General features: G+C 43.0%; 1 protein-coding gene across 2 annotated transcripts in view; it reads right to left on the bottom strand.

Moving 5' to 3' along the window:
• Positions 1–21,487, bottom strand: part of LOC118374336 (polypeptide N-acetylgalactosaminyltransferase-like 6) — a 269,874-nt gene that overhangs the window by 204,595 nt on the left and 43,792 nt on the right. For both annotated transcript variants that reach the window (XM_052486707.1, XM_052486706.1), the window contains exon 3: positions 4,094–4,202. In XM_052486707.1, coding sequence (XP_052342667.1) covers positions 4,094–4,202 — 109 coding nt within the window. The remainder of the gene's footprint in view (positions 1–4,093; positions 4,203–21,487) is intronic.

The following is a 21,487-nucleotide window of genomic DNA, read 5'->3' on the forward strand; positions in this document are numbered from 1 at the left end:
AAGTATTTATGTGTGTGTGTGTGTGCTTGTGTGTGTGTGTGTGTGTGTCTATTTAGAGATGCAAAACACTGTTTTCGGTATTGTAATCAACGTTGGCCCCAAACCAACAACAGGAACCGGGACTTCTTAAATTGAATAAGCAGCCCTCTACACACTCTGCTTAACATGCTGATAGAGAAGTGGAGATTGAAATCTCCTTGGATACTGCCGTTTAGGCGCAAGTGAAATACAAACAATAGGCTAAGAGCTGTGTGTTCATTTGAACTGCTACGGTGTGGGTATTTCATTAGGGGGGCTTGGTAAAGCATGCAATGCTAAAAACAGCAGCCTACATGAGTGTGGATCAATAGCTGTACTGAAACACTGCTATACAGCACCATTCGATGATTCTAAAAGCTCATGGATGATTATAACAAGTTATAGACCTAAAACATTATGCCTGCAGGCTTGAAGTAAAGTGTTACTGTCTTTCTACAATCAAATGGTGCTGGTTAGTGGTTACCAAGGTGATGCAATGGTTTGCTGTGTGTACTGAAACCAATTAAGAATAAAACGCTATGTTTTATTGCATATGATATACTATGGCAGTAACTATGGTGACATACTATAGTATCTATCCGCACAGGCTGTTCTCGAGCTCGAGTCCATCCATTTGTTCTGCGACCCCCCCTACTGTTTAATCTTGAGTCCTGGACTGAGATGTGAAACCTCAGAAAGCGTCTGCGTCGGTGACAGAATCATCGGTTCACACTCTGCAATGTGCATTACTGCCTTGAGCTTGACTAAATGCCCACCATGAATCAAGCCCCGGGGGCCCCGACGCCGAAGGGAAGGAGTTACATATCACTTACGCTGCCAATCACACTTGACTGACAGCTTTCTCTTTCATCTAATTAAACCGTTTACCTCGTTTATGCCTCCAAGGGGCCAGAAGTAGAGGATCCTATCGGCATACTTTATAAGAGGATGCTGCAGTGAAATCACAAGTGGGTATAGAAGCATCTAATTCCGGAATCCTGCTAATGTGCATTGTTCTTTTTGGACGAGGGACATGTATGAGAGAAATGTACAGCTTCTAATATAAAGAGAAAGCTTACAATATAGAGAGAAATCTCCTAGGGGGGAAAAAACTGTTTTAGCGCATATTATTGTATGGTATGTTAAGGTTATCCCTGAAAACACTCCTGGCGTGGCAAACATGTGGTTAATGTACACTGACAGCTGGCTTTGTTTGATGTACGGAGAGGATGCAGAAAGGAAAACAATCACATTCTTAACGAGAGGCTTTCCTTTTGATGTGTGAGCGAGACCGAGGGAAACATGGACAGTTTCCAGGACGAGTACAAAAGAGGTAAATAGAAAAATCTTTGTTTTTGTAAAATATTAAATGGATTTGGAAGCGGGAGGTGGGAAATATTTTGAGGGCGCCGTCTGCCAAGTAAAGGCTTGTGTTTCAAGTAGGTATCGTATGCCACAATCTTAAGAGTCGGCTGGAAATAGGATGAAACGAAACCCACGTCCCTGTCCTCTCATAAACACAATTCATTTTACGTCCAAAACCAACGCTAATGAATAAATCACTTGCTAAGTTTTACATCGTTCATAATTTCTCTCATCAACGTGAATTATACATTGACATAAGCAGTGATCCCTCTCTCTCAATAATGCGGTGAGTTCAATAACTCGACTGTGAGTATTGTTGGTCGCTGGAAGCTCATTTTCCTCGGTACATAATTATTGAAACACTACACCCACAACTCAGGGCAGCCAAGCTCACAGGAAGGAGGCAAAAAACCAAGCAAATGAAATATTCCAATCCAGCACACCCACACATTAATGTTCAATAGTAATGCTTTTCCATTCCATCGTTCACTCGGAAGTGGCTTGATTTTCGAAACAATGGCGGCTCAAAAAACTAAAATAAAACATGGACAAAGTGCACTCACCCAATTTCCCTGCTGACAGAACATGTAAATGGATGCTTTTAAAAGGCATAATGGGATAGACAATATATAGAGAAAATCACTTAATTGGTTTAACACATGAATCATTCCTACATGCTGTTCAATGGGGTTAGATTTTCCACAGCTTCCTGGTTGGGGGATGGTGGTGATTATGAGTCTGTATTCACAAAGAGTCTCAGACTAGATAATTTTATCCTTTTAGATCATAATTAATAAGAGGTCATGGACAAGGGGGACCTGATCCTAGATCAGCACTCCTACTCGGAGACACTATTTGAACGCAGGCCCTGTTCTGTAATCACTAATCTATTCACAACAGAGATGGGCAAGAGGCTGACGTCTACTTGATTGAGAGATGCTCAACATTTAATTAACAGGCCCATCACAGTACAATGATGTTGATTACCAGCACTGCAGCTTTATAAGTGGTTAATACACATGCCTACAATTCATTATACAGAGCATTTGTATATGAACTGCTTTAGATTCGTAAGTGGTTCATGCATATAGTAGACTACACTTTTCCCATCCGACATACGTGGGAAAAACAGGGGGAAATGTATTACTCACCCCTGGGTTTCATGCACTGATGAGCTATAATCAGCTTGATTCATCCAAAATGAATAGAAAGCTTTTTATCATGGTCGCCGCAAACGTACAATCAAGGCCCAACAGATGGTGTGGTACATATGTGGTGGAGGTCTGGTGGGACAATGGCCATGCATCATGATCTGACCAGACGGGAGGGCAGAGAGGGCAACGTTCAGGATTTAAGGCAGCCATATTGTAGGGTTACGTGATGTGACAGGTCTGCCACCCTAATGGCACCCTATTCCCTACATAGTACACTGCTTTCAAAGAGGGCCCATAGGGGAATGTGGGGAATAGGGTGCCATTTAGACAGAAGCCCTGTTTGACGTCTCTGTTGTAGTCTGGTAGCAATTCAATTTAGTCTAATCTGGCTAATGACTTTATTTAATACTCTGAAGTCTGCATGCATTAGAATTTACAGCTGAGTTCCGCAATTCCAGGAGCTGTAAAAGTGTTCTATTCTCCATTGTTGCCTGGTCATTAATATTGCCTCTGACATGTTTATCTACAGTTGACATGAACCCCTGACCGAAATAATATATTTCCTGTCTGGCATTGATGATTTATCCAGCTTGGCTTCCAATGTTTCCCAGCTCTGGGGTACGTTCCAAAAACCCACCTTATTCCCTATATTGTGGACTACCCAGAACTGGTCAAAGTGCACTATGTAGGAACTAAGGTTCCGTTTGGGATGCAGACTATGGCCCTACCAGGATGGGACTATTGAAATCTATCTGCTAAAATATTAAAGCTTTAACTGGCAATGGCACAGTGATTTAACCTTAAGGGGGCTTAGACTGAGAATACTTAAGTTTCAAATAGAGCTCTTTTTGACTGATGCTGTAACTGCACAGCGGTAGCAAGGAGACACAGATACTGTGTTTGGATTAGGAGAGGAACATTGGGTCTCTGCCTCTCTGCTCTTTACTTGACATTTATGGAATGAATGGAAATAGAAATAGCTGGGTTACTGTATGTATGGACACAATCATTTCTGGCCCGAACACCCCTCCCCCAGATTCTTCTTGTATGAATAGTGGATACTATTGGCTTGTCTACCAGTGACCTTTTCTAATTCCTGTAAATCTGAATTGAGATCGTGGTACATGTTCTCACTTAGCTAAGGGTTAGTCTTGCCTCTACTTGGTGGAAACAGACAATAATGGGTTATTTTTTTCTCAAATGTCTCAAATGGAAATGCATTTGTCCAGCATCTGGGCTCCCGTTGCTCAAGAAGTAGAGCTAAAGCGAACATAATCAAATAGACCAATATGACTTAGAAAGTTACTATCCAGAACCTACAGTACCTTAATAATACACTTACTGCCTTGGAAAACAATCTCCCCTTTACCTTCATGGAAACCATCACAGTAAATCATGATAAAGATAGACTTGGTTGAGGTTCTTTATGTGGACATTCGTTACGTGATGTCTCAGCTTGCTCGCTGTGTGCAGAGTGAAAACTCTTTAGCTACAGGAGGTGTAGTGATTGTCTGTGGTTTCCTGGGAGTTCTCTGTGACTTCTCTGTGAGACGTACCGACACGCAGTTCGTCTCTCCTGATGCTCTCGTTATCATGCCAGTCTCTCCTCCTCAAGCCGTCCGTCCAGGTGTAAATGTGTCCTTCGCTCAGCCCCAGCGAGAAGCCCTGAGAAAGAGGAGAGGGGGAAGAGGGTGGGGGACAATTCCATCATTCCATCATCGCCCACTCTGAGAGATTAAACGCTGTAATTCAGTGTGAGCCTCAGCCAAACAGTAATATCAAATCAAATCAAATGTATTTATATAGCCCTTCGTACATCAGCTGATATCTCAAAGTGCTGTACAGAAAACCAGCCTAAAACCCCAAACAGCAAACAATGCAGGTGTTGAAGCACGTTGGCTAGGAAAAACTCCCTAGAAAGGCCAAAACCTAGGAAGAAACCTAGAGAGGAACCAGGCTATGAGGGGTGGAACCAGGCTATGAAGGGTGGAACCAGGCTATGAAGGGTGGAACCAGGCTATGAGGGGTGGAACCAGGCTATGAGGGGTGGAACCAGGCTATGAAGGGAAAGGTAAAACACTTACATTTTGATAGAGCGTTCAGCCCTGATAATTTAACTGACCATCATTTCTATTCATTCTCCCTTCACTCCATCAACAGTCGAACATGTGCTGATTCTAATATTTTTAAATGTTTTCTTCTATATGAATGACATTTGAATTCAACTGTCAAAAATAATGTATGCATGAGCGAGCCTGAAGTGACTTCAAATTGCTCTCTAAAGTGCTTCCCAGTGCAACAAAAGCTAGTAATAATTCAGATACCCTACGCTTTGTTCTGCTTTCTGTTTGCTTTCTGTGAATTTTGAAGGTTGCCTTGGAGGTTCAGAGAAATAATTGCCTTTAACCTGAACTTTAGCAGGGAGCTTGCTGCAAACACAAATACAGTCAATGTTTTTTGCTGTACATTCATCTAATGTCATTGAACACTGGTTACTTTAATAATTTTTACATACTGTTTTACAAACTTCATATGAATATACTGTATCCTCGTCAATGCTCATCCTATATAACTACTGCTGTACAGTCGTGGCCAAAAGTTTTGAGAATTACACAAATATTAATTTTCACAAAGTTTGCTGCCTCAGTTCGTATGATGGCAATTTGCATATACTCCAGAAGAATGATCAGATGAATTGCAATTAATTGCAGTCTCTCTTTGCCATGCAAATTATCTGAATCCCAAAAAACATTTACACTGCATTTCAGCCTTGCCGCAAAAGGACCAGCTGGCATCATGTCAGTGATTCTCTCGTTAACACAGGTGTGAGTGTTGACGAGGACAAGGCTCTGTCATGCTGATTGAGTTTGAATAACAGACTGGAAGCTTCAAAAGGAGGGTGGTGCTTGGAATCATTGTTCTTCCTCTGTCAACCATGGTTACCTGCAAAGAAACACGTGCCGTCATCATTGCTTTGCACAAAAAGGGCTTCACAGGCAAGGATATTGCTGCCAGTAAGATTGCACCTAAATGATCCATTTATCGGATCATCAAGAACTTCAAGGAGAGCGGTTCAATTGTTGTGAAGAAGATTTCAGGACGCCCAAGAAAGTCCAGCAAGCGCCAGGACCGTCTCCTAAAGTTGATTCAGCTGCGGGATCGGGGCACCACCAGTACAGAGCTTGCTCAGGAATGGCAGCAGGCAAGTGTGAGTGCATCTGCCCGCACAGTGAGGCAAAGACTTTTGGAGGATGGCCTGGTGTCAAGAAGGGCAGCAAAGAAGCCACTTCTCTCCAGGAAAAACATCAGGGACAGACTGATATTCTGCAAAAGGTACAGGGATTGGACTGCTGAGGACTGCGGTAAAGTAATTTTCTCTGATGAATCCCCTTTCCGATTGCTTGGAGCATTCGGAAAAAGACTTGTCCAGAGAAGACAAGGTGAGCACTATCATCAGTCCTGTGTCATGCCAACAGTAAAGCATCCGGAGACCATTCATGTGTGGGGTTGCTTCTCAGCCAAGGGAGTGGGCTCACTCACAATTTTGCCTATGGACACAGTCATGAATAAAGAATGGTACTAACACATCCTCCGGGAGCAATTTCTCCCAATGATCCCGGAACAGTTTGGTGACGAACAATGGCTTTTCCAGCATAATGGAACACCTTGCCGCAAGGCAAAAGTAATAACGAAGTGGCTCGGGGAACAAAACATCAATATTTTGGGTCCATGGCCAGGAAGCTCCCCAGACCTTAATCCCATTGAGATCTTGTGGTCAATCCTCAAAACCCACAAATTCTGACAAACTCCAAGCATTGATTATGCAAGAATGGGCTGCCATCAGTCAGGATGTGTCCCAGAAGTTAATTGACAGCATGCCATCAGTCAGGATCTGTCCCAGAAGTTAATTGACAGCATGCCATCAGTCAAGATCTGTCCCAGCAGTTAATTGACAGCATGCCATCAGTCAGGATGTGTCCCAGAAGTTAATTGACAGCATGCCCGGGTGGTTTGCAGAGGTCTTGAAAAAGAAGAGTCAACACTGCAAAAATTGACTCTTTGCATCAACTTCACGTAATTGTCAATAAAAGCCTTTGACACTTAACAAATGCTTGAATTATACTTCACTATTCCATAGTAACATCTGACAAAAATGTCTGAGACACTGAAGCAGCACACTTTGTGGAAATTAATATTTGTGTCATTCTCAAAACTTTTGGCCACGACTGTACACACCTGTTCTATTCATATACTGTCCTTACTGTCTCTACACACAATTCACATACATACAGTACCAGTCAAACGTTTGGACACTCCTATTCATTCAAGTGCTTTTCTTTCTTTTTACTATTTTCTACATTGTAGAATAATAGTGAAGACATCAAAACTATGAAATAACACATATGGATTCATGTAGTAACCAAAAAAGTGTAACCAAAAAACAAATCAAAATATATTTTATATTTGAGATTCTTCAAAGTAGCCATCCTTTTCCTTGATGACAGCTTTACACACTATTGGCATTCTCTCAACCAGCTTCATGAGGTCGTCACCTGGAATGTATTTCAATTAATAGGTGTGCCTTGTTAAAAGTTAATTTGTTGAATTCCTTTCCTTCTTAATGCCTTTGAGCCAATCAGTTGTGCTGTGACAAGGTAGGGTTGGTACACAGAAGATTTGGTAAAAGACCAAGCAAAGAGAAACAACAGTCCATCATTACTTTAAGACATGAAGGTCAGTCAATATGGAACATTTCAAGAACTTTGTGCAGCCACAAAAAACATCTCGCTCTATGATGAAACTGGTTCTCATGAGGACCGCCACAGGAAAGGAAGAAGCTGAGTTACCTCTGCTGCAGTGGATACATTCATTAGAGTCACCAGCCTCAGAAATTGCAGCAAAAAGAACTGCTTCACAGAGTTCAAGTAATAGATACATCTATCTCAACATCAACTGTTCAGAGGAGACTATGTGAATCAGGCCTTCATGGTTGAATTGCTGCAAAGAAACCACTACTGAAGGACACCAATAAGAAGAGGAGACTTGCGTAGGCCAAGAAACACGAGCAATAGACACTGGACCGGTGGAAATGTGTCCTTTGGTCTGATGAGTCCAAATTTGAGATTTTTGGTTCCAACCCCTGTGTGTTTGTGAGACGCAGAGTAGATGAATGGATGATCTCTGCATATGTGGTTCCCACCCCACCGTGAAGCATGGAGGAGGTGGGGTGATGGTGTGGGGGTGCATTGCTGGTGACACTGTAAGTGATTTATTTAGGATTCAAGGCACACTTAACCAGCATGGCTACCACAGCATTCTGCAGCGATACGCCATCCTATCTGGTTTGCGCTTAGTGGGATTATCATATGTTTTTCAACAGGACAATGACCCAACACACCTCTATTTGACCAAGAAGGACAGCGATGGAATGCTGCATCAGATGACCTGGCCTCCACAATCACCCGACCTCAACCAAATTGAGATGGTTTGGGATGAGTTGGACCACAGAGTGAAGGAAAAGCAGCCAACAAGTGCTCAGCACAAGACTGTTGGAAAAGCATTCCAGGTGAAGCTGTTTGAGAGAATGACAAGTGTGCAAAGCTGTCATCAAGGCAAAGGGTGGCTACTTTGAAGAATCTAAAATCTAAATATATTTAATAAACACTTTTTCTGGTTAGTACATGATTCCATGTGTGTTATTTCATAGTTTTGATATCTTCTTCACTATTATTCTACAATGTAGAAAATAGTAAAAATAAAGAAATATTTATTTACATTCCTGACTCTAACATTACTCAATCTGATGTCTTAATTTCTTGTTCTTTTATTTTACTTTTGGATTATGTGAGCATTGTTATTGTATTGCTAGATATTGCTGCATTGTTGGAGCTAGAAACATACGCATTTTGCTGCAATGGCGATAACATCTGCAAAACTGTGTACGTGACCAATAAACTTTAATTTTATTTGAAGTCATAACCGGAGGGGGAAGAACAAGCTTTTATGAAATTCTACTTTTAAAAGCACCGTGGCGCAGATAGGGCTTCGTAATCTCTCCTTCTCTCTCTCTCACTCTCTCTCTCACACACACACAGATACACACACACACACTCCTGATCTGATAAATCTCAAAGGTGTGTATGATCATATTAGTCATTGCAGGGCAGGAAAAATGTTTCCCTTCCTGGTTTGATGTCTTTTGAGGATTTAGGAGTCGTCGTTACGCCAAAGTGGCTAACTGCCAATCCCTGAAAAAAATCTGTGCATTTACAGTCTTTTCTGATCATAGAAATGGGAGAGAAGAGGAACACTGCAATTACTCCACAGGGTATCTACCGAAAAAGACCCATTGACAAATGGGTTAAAGAGGAACATTATGTGTCCTGTCTGTTTCCAAAAGCTGCTGAAAAGTGGCCCTTCCGAGCCCCTGCATCATTTTATTTCTCAAGAGATGCTGAAGTAGCATGGCATGTAGGTGGAAATGTGGTTATTGTGGTTCAAATGGACCCCTCACTAAATAGACCCCTCACAAATGGACCCCTATAGTACCTTGCCTTAGAAGAGCTAACTTTTCAGCAGCTTTTGGAAACAGACAGGACACCAGAGTCATAACGATCCACTTCAACACTTCCCATTTGTCAATGGGTCTTTTATGTTCGATTCCCTGAGGAGTAATTGAGGTGTTTCTCTTCTCTTCCCTAGTAGCAGTGGGATAATGCCCTATGGCTATTACGAGCAATTTGAGCTACAGGGCTACAACTATACCTTGGTTATGTTCAGTAGGGCAGGCAGTAGTAAAATCTCTTCAGATAGTACTTCCCTGTTTCACGGCATTTCAAAACGTTTCCCCTCAACTGAACAAGACAATAGAGGCATTCTGTAATGCTATTATCACATCTCAGAGATCCTGATAGCACATGCATATGTTAGCTCTGAGAACAAACACACTCCTGAATGGTAAATCAACAGACGTTCCTCATGAGAGTCGTATTGGAGTGGTTTACTGTTGGCTGAAGACGATATGGCTGTGTTTACACAGGCAGCCCATTTGTGATATTTTTCCACTAATTGGCATTTTGACCAATCAAATCAGCTCTGAGAAAGATTGGATGTGAAAAGATCATAATTGGGTTGCCTGTGTAAATGCAGCCCATGAAGCACACATCAAAATAAAGGATTTGGAGATAGAGGAGCAATAGTAATTTAAAGAGACACACCACAATGAATATGTGCTTTTGAATAACTTTAAAAAGCCATGTAGATATATGAAGAGAGCGATCATGATCATATAGGAGCAATTCAATTCTTGAATGAGGTGGTATTTTAGAGCTAATCAGCTTCCGCTGGACATAATCCAGTTACTTTACAGCTGGACATAATCCAGTTACTTTACAGCTGGACATAATCCAGTTACTTTACAGCTGGACATAATCCAGTAACTTTACAGCTGGACATAATCCAGTTACTTTACAGCTGGACATAATCCAGTTACTTTACAGCTGGACATAATCCAGTTACTTTACAGCTGGACATAATCCAGTTACTTTACAGCTGGACATAATCCAGTTACTTTACAGCTGGACATAATCCAGTTACTTTACAGCTGGACATAATCCAGTTACTTTACAGCTGGACATAATCCAGTTACTTTACAGCTGGACATAATCCAGTTACTTTACAGCTGGACATAATCCAGTTACTTTACAGCTGGACATAATCCAGTTACTTTACAGCTGGACATAATCCAGTTACTTTACAGCTGGACATAATCCAGTTACTTTACAGCTGGACATAATCCAGTTACTTTACCACTGAACATAATCCAGTTACTTTACAACTGGACATAATCCAGTTACTTTACAGTTGGACGTTATCTAAAATCTAACGGGGCGTGTCTTTTTGAGACACAGTTATTACAGTCTCCTCACTTTACTAATCAGAGGTAAGAAGGATAGGGAAACAGTTGGATAATTGAAAATAAGCTCCAATGTAAAATGAAGCATGAGGTTGAAAATAAAAATGTGTTTACTGCTTAGAGTTCCATTCTCTATTAGGGACAGACGTGAGATTTAGAGAACACATCTGATAAACCTTGTGATGAAAAAACAAGGACAGTGTTGACTTCTAAAAGTCAGCTGATGCTACTAATTAGCATAAAATACATTTCAGACTTTTCTTTCCTTTTTTTAATGTAATGTTGCCATGACAACTGTTCGATAAACTGAGGATACTTTATGAAGTCACTTCACCCACATGAGAGTGAAGGATACTACAGTTTATGTGAGGGATAACTGTGTCTGTTTTCACACATCCACGCCAGCTTGTTTTCAGGACAAAGAATATATTCTAACTACTCAGGTAGAGCCTAAGAGGCTGATATCATTACAGTCACAACTGAGACCCAGCGAAACCCTGCACTTTGAGTAATTTACATCTCTCTCAAGCTGACACAGGAAACACAGCCCAAAATAATTGCCAAGCCAAGAGGTAATCCCAATCTTTAAAGGAGTGCAAGTTTCATTTACATTGCTCTATAATTCCTATTTCATTTCCACCTGAAGACACTAAGGTCCACGCCTGTTAAATGTCTAAATGACCCCAGGGTTTCACACACACGAAGACAGACAGGGAACTCATCTTCTGATCCACACCTCATAAAGGGCAGGTCAAGAGGTGTTGGAGCTGGCTACCAATATTTCATGACTTCTCCTTCTCAGACTCCCAGGCTTTGACAGCTACTACACAGACACACACACACACATAAAAATGTGTGCGTGCATGCAAACAGACACACACATACACACAAAGTGAACAAATACGCGCAAATACGAACTAAACAGGCCGCCGCCCTAAGCACTATGCATCTGTTCATATCCTTTCACCTGCTTTAAATATTTTAATGTAGACTGTATAATGGGTATCTATACTATGTTTTTCTAGGTTCGTATCAGGTCAGGAATAACTCCAGAGTACAACGTTTTCTTCTCTCCAGTTCTATCCAGAATAGAACATCAGTATGCATTGAGCTAGCTAATCGACCTAGCCTCTGAAAATCTGAAGAGTGTTGTTTTCTGCAAAGAGGTTGAATTCATGGTCAGGGTTGTTCTTGTTCAGGGTTGTCCTGGACTCATTGTGAACTATGAGACTGTTCCTTTTGGTCTGGTTTTTGTCCTTCAATGTCCTTGAAGCACTGGCGGTGAGCCACTTGAAAAATACATCTGAAAGAAACACTACTTCAAGTTAAAGTTAGGTAGGAGGCTATTGATTAAGTTCCTGCCTTAAAGGCTGATTATTAAATACTTTTCCCCAACAGTCCAGATCTTTTCCGATACGCACGATACAGGAAGTTATTTTTGCAACCGTCTTCGGTAAAATAACTTTGTGGGTAAACGCAAATGGTTCTTTTCCTCTATGCCCTATGTGTATTCAAACTAAAACCTTATGGAGAAATAAGCCCTAAGGCTTTGAAAATATACACTTTTCCCACCAACCAATGCTGTAAAACACAATCAAGGTGGAAAGTAAGTCAAATCCACACAGTTGAGCATACTTAAAAATCTCTTATATTCTCCAGACAGATACTGTAGATAGACAGACAGAAAGGCTGATCAATAAACAGCACAGTGACCTTGCCTCTGTACATCTGACCTCAGCAGTGGATCAAGGCTTGACAGGTCCTGTGGGGGATGGCTCGAATCAAAATAAAAGGAAGACATACTACTCAGACCAGACTAACCCTGTGTTAGTGTACTCTCCATAGAGTTAAACATGTCACTCTATCCATCTCCGGGGTCCTCCCCCTCTCTCTAAATAGTCTCCTCTGCTTATTCTGTTCTGTTCTGTTTTTTTCTTCTCTCCACGGATCTGTTCCTTCTAATCCTGTACTGTACAGTGTACTCTTCCTCGCTCTCTGAAACCAACATGTTGTTTGGTTTTCCCTCTCCTCTCCGGTCCTGTACTTATTCTGTTCATCTGTTCTGTTCCTCTGTTCTGTTCATCTGTTCTGGTCATCTGTTCTGTTCTGTCCTGTTCTGTTCATCTGTTCTGTCCTGTTCTGTTCATCTGTTCTGTTCATCTGTTCTGGTCATCTGTTCTGTTCTGTCCTGTTCTGTTCATCTGTTCTGGTCATCTGTTCTGTTCTGTCCTGTTCTGTTAATCTGTTCCATTCTGTCGTGTTCTGTTAATCTGTCCTGTCCTGTTCTGTTAATCTGTCCTGTTCTGTTCTGTCCTATTCATCTGTTCTGTTCTGTCCTGTTCTGTCCATCTGTTCTGTTCTGTCCTGTTCTGTCCATCTGTTCTGTTCTGTCCTGTTTTGTTCACCTCTCCTGTTCTGTTCTGTCCTGTTCTGTTCTGTCCTGTCCTGTCCTATTCATCTGTTCTGTTCTGTCCTGTCCTATTCATCTGTTCTGTTCTGTCCTCTTCTTTTCATCTGTTCTGTTCTGTCCGGTCCTGTCCTGTTGCATTTTCTTCTCCTTCACCTTGTCTGTTTGCTCTCCTCCTCCTCTCCTTCTCTCCTCCTCCTCTCCTTCTCTCCTCCTCCTCTCCTTCTCTCCTCCTCCTCCTCTCCTCTCCTCCTCCTCTCCTTCTCTCCTCCTCCTCTCCTTCTCTCCTCCTCCTTATTCTGTGGTTCCTCCATTCCCTTTCTGTTTTCTCTCTCCATCTCCTCTCTACTCTTTCTCTTCTTCTTCCCTCTGTTCTTAGAGCCTGCTGAGACTGGCAGTCTGCCGGGCTGCGCTCCCTGCACATTGATTCCAGTAAATTTACCAATTACCGTACAGGCTCTGCCCAGACAGCTCGGGGTCTAGGGCCACAGACTCACTGCACAATGTGCTACTTAATTACACATGCTGAGAATGCTGCTCTCTCGCTCAGTAGAGGAACACGCAGGTATTGCAGGAGTTGTTTTATAACTTACATGCGCTAACACACAGATTCATTTGAGAGTACTTTTAGGTCTCTTTATTTTAACAATGGGAACGGTTCTTCGTGTAATGATGGCAGACGATGTGATTTTCAATAGATATCTGCAGTGATACTATAGAACTGACATTTAACAACCCATTTAAGAAGGTTGTTAGGTATTCTGACTTTCTCTGGTCACCAACTGTGACTCAGTAGTAATCTGTCTCTCTCTCTCTCATCATCACTACCAGTCCCATGTGGCGCTGCAAATTAATGTCTGTGTGGATTTGGCATCCAGTTCTGTCTCTCGTCTCCTTCTTGTTCACTATGGATACTGTGTGACTCTGTGCCTACAGCCCCTTCCCTCTCTCTCTTTCCATTCTATGCCAGGAAAGAAACGAACATGGGAAGATATTTCCCTCTCCCTATTCAAATGTTTGCTCATCAGAGTGCAGTGAAGACCCTGGTAGTGGCCGTCGAGTTCGCTCCGCTCTCTCTGGAGGGAGAGAGGTTATGAAGTTTTCACTGGCACATATTTACGAGAGAGAGAAAGGGAGAGAGAGAGATAGACAGAGAGAGAGAGAGACACACACACACAGAGAGAGAGAGAGAAATAAAAATCCCCACCAAACTGCTCCAGCTCCCAACATCTGGGCTGGCTGTGGGATTCTCAGTGGTACAGACTTCACTTAGCATCATGGGCTAATTTATTATCTGATGTTTGTTACACTGAATGACTGCCACTACTAGAAGCATATATAGGCAGCAGCTGTGACGGTCTTGGAATTTGACATTACGGTAATTGGCCAGGCAATATACACGGTCACCAAAATAACCATTCAGGGCTAAACAAGACATTACATTTCGTTATTATCAAGTAATTTCCTTATTATTCAGGTTATCACTCACAAATATTATTCAACAAATGAAGAAATGCCAAGTTGGAGTGGATCTGTCGCATTTTCGTATTGACACAACATTAATGGAGTCACCATAAAGACATATGCATACCCTGTCCTTGTCTGTTGGCTTTTCTGCATATAATCCTAATTCGACACACAAAACCATTCATTCAAATGAGGTCCAAAGGGTTTTCTCCCACTTTTCCCCAAATAGCTGCATAAGCGGTCATTCGATGGCATTGGGATATGTTCTTCAAAGAGAGGATGCCATCATTTGAGAAATAATGTAGCTGAAGAAAATAGGCCTTATACAAGATTAAATCATGACAGGAGCATTTGACTGTTATTAAAGAGATGGAGTCCAGACAAGCTACTTTAGGAAACTTTCTGAATGGACATAAAGGCCTATAGAGAGAATCAGTGAACTCACGCATGCACGCCCCTGTAAAAACACCCGTCAATCGAAGCTAACAGTGAATGTCATATACTGTAAAAGAGCAAATATTTCTTCTTTCCTTAAAACGTATTAACAAACCTAGGCCGACCTTAGGCTTTCACGAAAGTAGGCTATAAGATAATGAACTGACAAGGAAAGTATGAAGGGGACAGCTATGCTATAGTATGAAGATGAAATTGACAATCATTCAAATATAAAGAAATACACGCAACAGAGCCATAGCCTACTTCTCAGCAATGCTGATTATTGAGGGGGAAAGCGTTGGAGAAATGACTTGGAGGAATACTGTGAGGAAGTATTGCAATACTGTGAGGAAGTATTATAATACTGTGAGGAACTATTACATGGCGCCGACAGACATGGCAGCTCTGCTTCTAGCTCCAAAGCAACTTTGCAGTATTTCGTTTTTTTTGTGTTATTTCTTACATTTCTTTGCACCACAACGTATTTTGTGTTATTACATACAGCCGGAAATAACTTGTGGATATCGAAGAGGCGGTAACTCAACAGCATTACGATGAGGGATATTACTTTCCTGAATTGGATCATTTGTTTGTTCCAGCAGGGCAATTGAACTTATCCCAGAGGCTGATCCAAGATGCTGCGGGCGGAGATGAGGTATTCGGAGTGGACATCTAGTCTGACTCAGGAGGCGGGGACACCACCACCGCTTCCGAGTATATTACTCGCCAATGTTCAGTCTCTGGACAATAAAGTAGACGAGTTTAGGGCAAGGATCTCCTTACAAAGAGACATTAGGGACTGTAACTCACTCTGTTTCACGGAATCATGGCTCTCTCCGGATATACTGTCTCAGTCCATACAGCCAACTGGGTTCTCAGCACATCGTGCAGACAGAAATAAAGAACTCTCAGAAATAAAGAAGAAAGGCAGTGGTGTATGTTTCAAGATGAACTACTCATGGTGTGATTATGAGAGCGTACAGAAACTCAAGTCCTTTTGTTCATCCGACTAAGAAAACCTCACAATCAAATGTTGACCGTATTACCTCCCAAGATAATTATCTTCTGTTATAGTCACAGCCGTGGATATACCCCCTCAATTCGATACCACGACAGCCCTCATGGATATCCACTGGACTTTGTGCAAACTGGAAACCACATATCCTGTGGCCACATTCATTGTAGCTTGGGATTTTAACAAAGCAAATTTGAGGAAAATGCTACTGAAGTTCTAGTACACAGGTCTACTAAAACACATGATCACTGCTACTCACCCTACTTGGATGACTACAAGGCCCTCCCCCACCCTCCCTTTGGCAGATCAGATCACAACTCCATCGGAATCCATGCTTCAAGATTGTTCTGATTCTGACTGGGACATTTAAAATCAAATCAAATCTAATCCAATTGTATTTGTCACATACACATGGTTAGCAGATGTTAATGCGAATGTAGCAAAATGCTTGTGCTTCTAGTTCCGACAATGCAGTAATAACCAACAAGTAATCTAGCTAACAATTCCAAAACTACTACCTTATAGACACAAGTGTAAGGGGATAAGGAATATGTACATAAAGATATATGAATGAGTGATGGGACAGAGCGGCATAGGCAAGATACAGTAGATGGTATTGAGTGCAGTATATACATATGAGATGAGTATGTATATTGGGGTTGAGTATATTTTCTAGGTAGCCTCTGAGAATAACATTAACAATGTCACAGACACGGTGATTCAGTTCATTAGGAAGTGTATAGGGGATGTTGTTCCCACGGTGACTATTAAAACCTACCCAAACCAGAAACTGTGGATAGATGGCAGCATTAGTGCAAAACTGAAAGTGCAAACCACCTAATTTAACCATGGCAAGGTGACTGGGAATATGGTTGAATACAAACAGTGTAGTTATTCCCTCCGTAAGGCAATCAAACAGGCAAAATGTCAGTGCAGAGATAAAGTGGAGTTGCAATTCAATGGCTCAGACACGAGACATTTGTGGCAGGGTCTACAGACAATCACGGATTACAGAAAACCAGCCTGGAGTCATGGACACCGACGTCTTGCTTCCAGACAAGCTAAACACCTTCATCACCCGCTTTGAGGATAACACAGTGCCACCAACCGGCCCGCTCCCAAGGACTATGGGCTCACATTCTCCGTGGCCGACGTGAGTAAGACATTCAAGCTTGTTAACCCTTGCAAGGCTGCCAGACCAGACTTGCCGCGTCCTCAGTGTTTACGGACATATTCAATCTTTCCCTATCCCAGTCCGCTGTCCCCACTTGCTTAAATATATCCATCATTGTTCCTGTACCCAAAAAAGCAAAGGTAACTGAACTAAATGATTATAGCCCCGTAGCAGTCACTTCTTTTTTTTTTCTTCTTTTAAATTTTTTTTGACCCCTTTTTCTCCCCAATTTGGTGGTATCCAATTGTTGTAGTAGCTACTATCTTGTCTCATCGCTACAACTCCCGTACGGGCTCGGGAGAGACGAAGGTTGAAAGTCATGCGTCCTCCGATACACAACCCAACCAAGCCGCACTGCTTCTTAACACAGTGCGCATCCAACCCGGAAGCCAGCCGCACCAATGCGCCAGAGGAAGGTGCACCTGGCCAACTTGGCTAGCCCGCCACAGGAGTCGCTGGTGCGCGATGAGACAAGGACACCCCTACCGACCAAGCCCTCCCTAACCCGGGCGACGCTAGGCCAATTGTGCGTCGCCCCACGGACCTCCCGGTCGCGGCCGGTTACGACAGAACCTGGGCACGAACCCAGGGATTCTGATGGCACAGCTGGAGCTGCAGTACACTGCGCCACCCGGAAGGCCCCTCGTAGCAGTCACTTCTGTCATCATGAAGTGGTTTGAGAGGCTGGTTAATGATCATATTACTTCTACCGCACCTGACATCCTAGACCCGTTTCAATTTGCTTACCGCCCCAATAGAGCCACAGACGATGCAATCGCCATCGCACTGCACACTGCCCTATCCCATCTGGACAAGAGGAAGAATACGTCATAATTCTGTTCATTGACTACAGCTCAGCCTTCAACCCCATAGTACCCTCCAAGCTCCTCATTAAGCTCAGGGCCCTCGGTCTGAAACCCACCCTGTGCAACTGTGTCCTGGACTTCCTGATGGGCCGCCCCCAGGTGGTGAAGGTAGGAAACAACACTTACACTTCGCTGATCCTCAACACAGGGGCCCCTGTACAATTGAGAGCATCTTTTCGGGCTGTATCACCGTCTGGTACGGCAACTGCACCATCCGCAACCGCAGGGCTCTCCAGAGGGTGGTGCGGTCAGCCCAACGCATCACCGGGGGCACACTGCCTGCCCTCAAGGACACCTACAGCACCCAATGTCACAGGAAGGCCAAAAAGATCATCAAGGACATCAACCAGCCGAGCCACGGCCTGTTCACCCTGCTATCGTCCAGAATGTGAGGTCAGTACAGGTGCATCAAAGCTGGGACAGAGAGACTGAAAACAGCTTCTATCTCAAGGCCATCAGACTGTTAAATATCCATCACCAGCCAGCTACCACCTGGTTACTCAAACCTGTACCTTAGAGGCTGCTGCCCTACATACATTGACATGAAATCACTGGCCACTTTAATAATGGAACACTAGTCACTTCAATAATGTTTACATGCTGCTTTACTAACCTCATATGGATATACTGTATTCTATTCAACTGTATTTTAGTCAATGCCTTTGACATTGCTTGTCCTAATATTTATATATATTTTTTTACTTTTTATCATTTGTGTATTGTTGTGAATTGTTAGATACTACTGCACTGTTGGAGCTAGGAACACAAGCATTGCGCTACACCCGCAATAACATCTGCTAAATATGTGTAGGTGACCAATAACATTTGATTTGACCTGATCATTTGAATGGATGTAACAAAAAAAATGGACTTTGTTGACTTACTGTGTGAGGTGAAGAAAAAATGCTAGAAGCAGGCCAGGTACTTCTATGCTTGCTCATGCTCACGGCTCTCTGTCTACATTAACAGGACAGAGAACCCAGACGCTCTGTCTACATTAACAGGACAGTGAACCCAAACCCTCTGTCTACATTAACAGGACAGTGAACCCAAACCCTCTGTCTACATTAACAGGACAGTGAACCCAAACCCTCTGTCTACATTAACAGGACAGTGAACCCAAACCCTCTGTCTACATTAACAGGACAGAGAACCCAAACACTCTGTCTACATTAACAGGACAGAAAACCCAGACACTCTGTCTACATTAACAGGACAGAGAACCCATACCCTCTGTCTACATTAACAGGACAGTGAACCCAAACCCTCTGTCTACATTAACAGGACAGTGAACCCAAACCCTCTGTCTACATTAACAGGACAGTGAACCCAGACCCTCTGTCTACATTAACAGGACAGTGAACCCAAACCCTCTGTATAGACATTAACACAACAGAGAACCCAGACCCTCTGTCTACATTAACAGGACAGAGAACCCAGACCCTCTGTCTACATTAACAGGACAGAGAACCCAGACCCTCTGTCTACATTAACAGGACAGAGAACCCAGACCCTCTGTCTACATTAACAGGACAGTGAACCCAAACCCTCTGTCTACATTAACAGGACAGTGAACCCAAACCCTCTGTCTACATTAACAGGACAGTGAACCCAAACCCTCTGTCTACATTAACAGGACAGAGAACCCAGACCCTCTGTCTACATTAACAACAGGAACCCAAACCCTCTGTCTACATTAACAGGACAGAGAACCCAAACCCTCTGTCTACATTAACAGGACAGAGAACCCAGACACTCTGTCTACATTAACAGGACAGAGAACCCAAACCCTCTGTCTACATTAACAGGACAGAGAACCCAAACCCTCTGTCTACATTAACAGGACAGAGAACCCAAACCCTCTGTCTACATTAACAGGACAGTGAACCCAAACCCTCTGTCAACATTAACAGGACAGAGAACCCAGACACTCTGTCTACATTAACAGCACAGAGAACCCAGACGCTCTGGGCGGCGGCAGGGTAGCCTAGTGGTTAGAGAGTTGGACTTGCAACCGAGCTGACAAGGTACAAATCTGTCGTTCTGCCCCTGAACAGGCAGTTAACCCACTGTTCCATCATTGAAAATAAGAATTTGTTCTTCACTGACTTGCCTAGTTAAATAAAGGTTAAATAAAAAATACATTAACAGAACAGAGAACCCAGATGCTCTGTCTACATTAACAGGACAGAGAACCCAAACCCTCTGTCTACATTAACAGGACAGAGAACCCAGACCCTCTGTCTACATTAACAGGACAGAGAACCCAGACCCTCTGTCTACATTAACAGGACAGAGAACCCAGACACTCTGTCTACATTAACAGGACAGAGAACCCAGACACTCTGTCTACATTAACAGGACAGAGAACCCAGACACTCTGTCTACATTAACAGGACAGAGAACCCAGACCCTCTGTCTACATTAACAGGACAGAGAACCCAGACACTCTGTCTACATTAACAGGACAGAGAACCCAGACGCTCTGGGGCGGCAGGGTAGCCTAGTGGTTAGAGAGTTGGACTTGCAACCGAGCTGACAAGGTACAAATCTGTCGTTCTGCCCCTGAACAGGCAGTTAACCCACTGTTCCATCATTGAAAATAAGAATTTGTTCTTCACTGACTTGCCTAGTTAAATAAAGGTTAAATAAAAATACATTAACAGAACAGAGAACCCAGACACTCTGTCTACATTAACAGGACAGAGAACCCAGACACTCTGTCTACATTAACAGGACAGAGAACCCAGAACATTAACAGGACAGAGAACCCAGACACTCTGTCTACATTAACAGGACAGAGAACCCAGACACTCTGTCTACATTAACAGGACAGAGAACCCAGACACTCTGTCTACATTAACAGGACAGAACACAAACCCTCTGTCTACATTAACAGGACAGTGAACCCAAACTCTGTCTACATTAACAGGACAGTGAACCCAGACCCTCTGTCTACATTAACAGGACAGTGAACACCCTCTGAGACATTAACACAACAGAGAACAGACCCTCTGTCTACATTAACAGGACAGAGAACCCAGACCCTCTGTCTACATTAACAGGACAGAGAACCCAGACCCTCTGTCTACATTAACAGGACAGAGAACCCAGACCCTCTGTCTACATTAACAGGACAGTGAACCCAAACCCTCTGTCTACATTAACAGGACAGTGAACCCAAACCCTCTGTCTACATTAACAGGACAGTGAACCCAAACCCTCTGTCTACATTAACAGGACAGAGAACCCAGACCCTCTGTCTACATTAACAGGACAGTGAACCCAAACCCTCTGTCTACATTAACAGGACAGAGAACCCAAACACTCTGTCTACATTAACAGGACAGAGAACCCAGACACTCTGTCTACATTAACAGGACAGAGAACCCAAACCCTCTGTCTACATTAACAGGACAGAGAACCCAAACCCTCTGTCTACATTAACAGGACAGAGAACCCAAACCCTCTGTCTACATTAACAGGACAGTGAACCCAAACCCTCTGTCAACATTAACAGGACAGAGAACCCAGACACTCTGTCTACATTAACAGGACAGAGAACCCAGACGCTCTGGGGCGGCAGGGTAGCCTAGTGGTTAGAGAGTTGGACTTGCAACCGAGCTGACAAGGTACAAATCTGTCGTTCTGCCCCTGAACAGGCAGTTAAC

This window comes from Oncorhynchus keta, chromosome 29 (genome assembly GCF_023373465.1).
Source record: "Oncorhynchus keta strain PuntledgeMale-10-30-2019 chromosome 29, Oket_V2, whole genome shotgun sequence".
NCBI classification, from domain to species: Eukaryota; Metazoa; Chordata; class Actinopteri; order Salmoniformes; family Salmonidae; genus Oncorhynchus; species Oncorhynchus keta.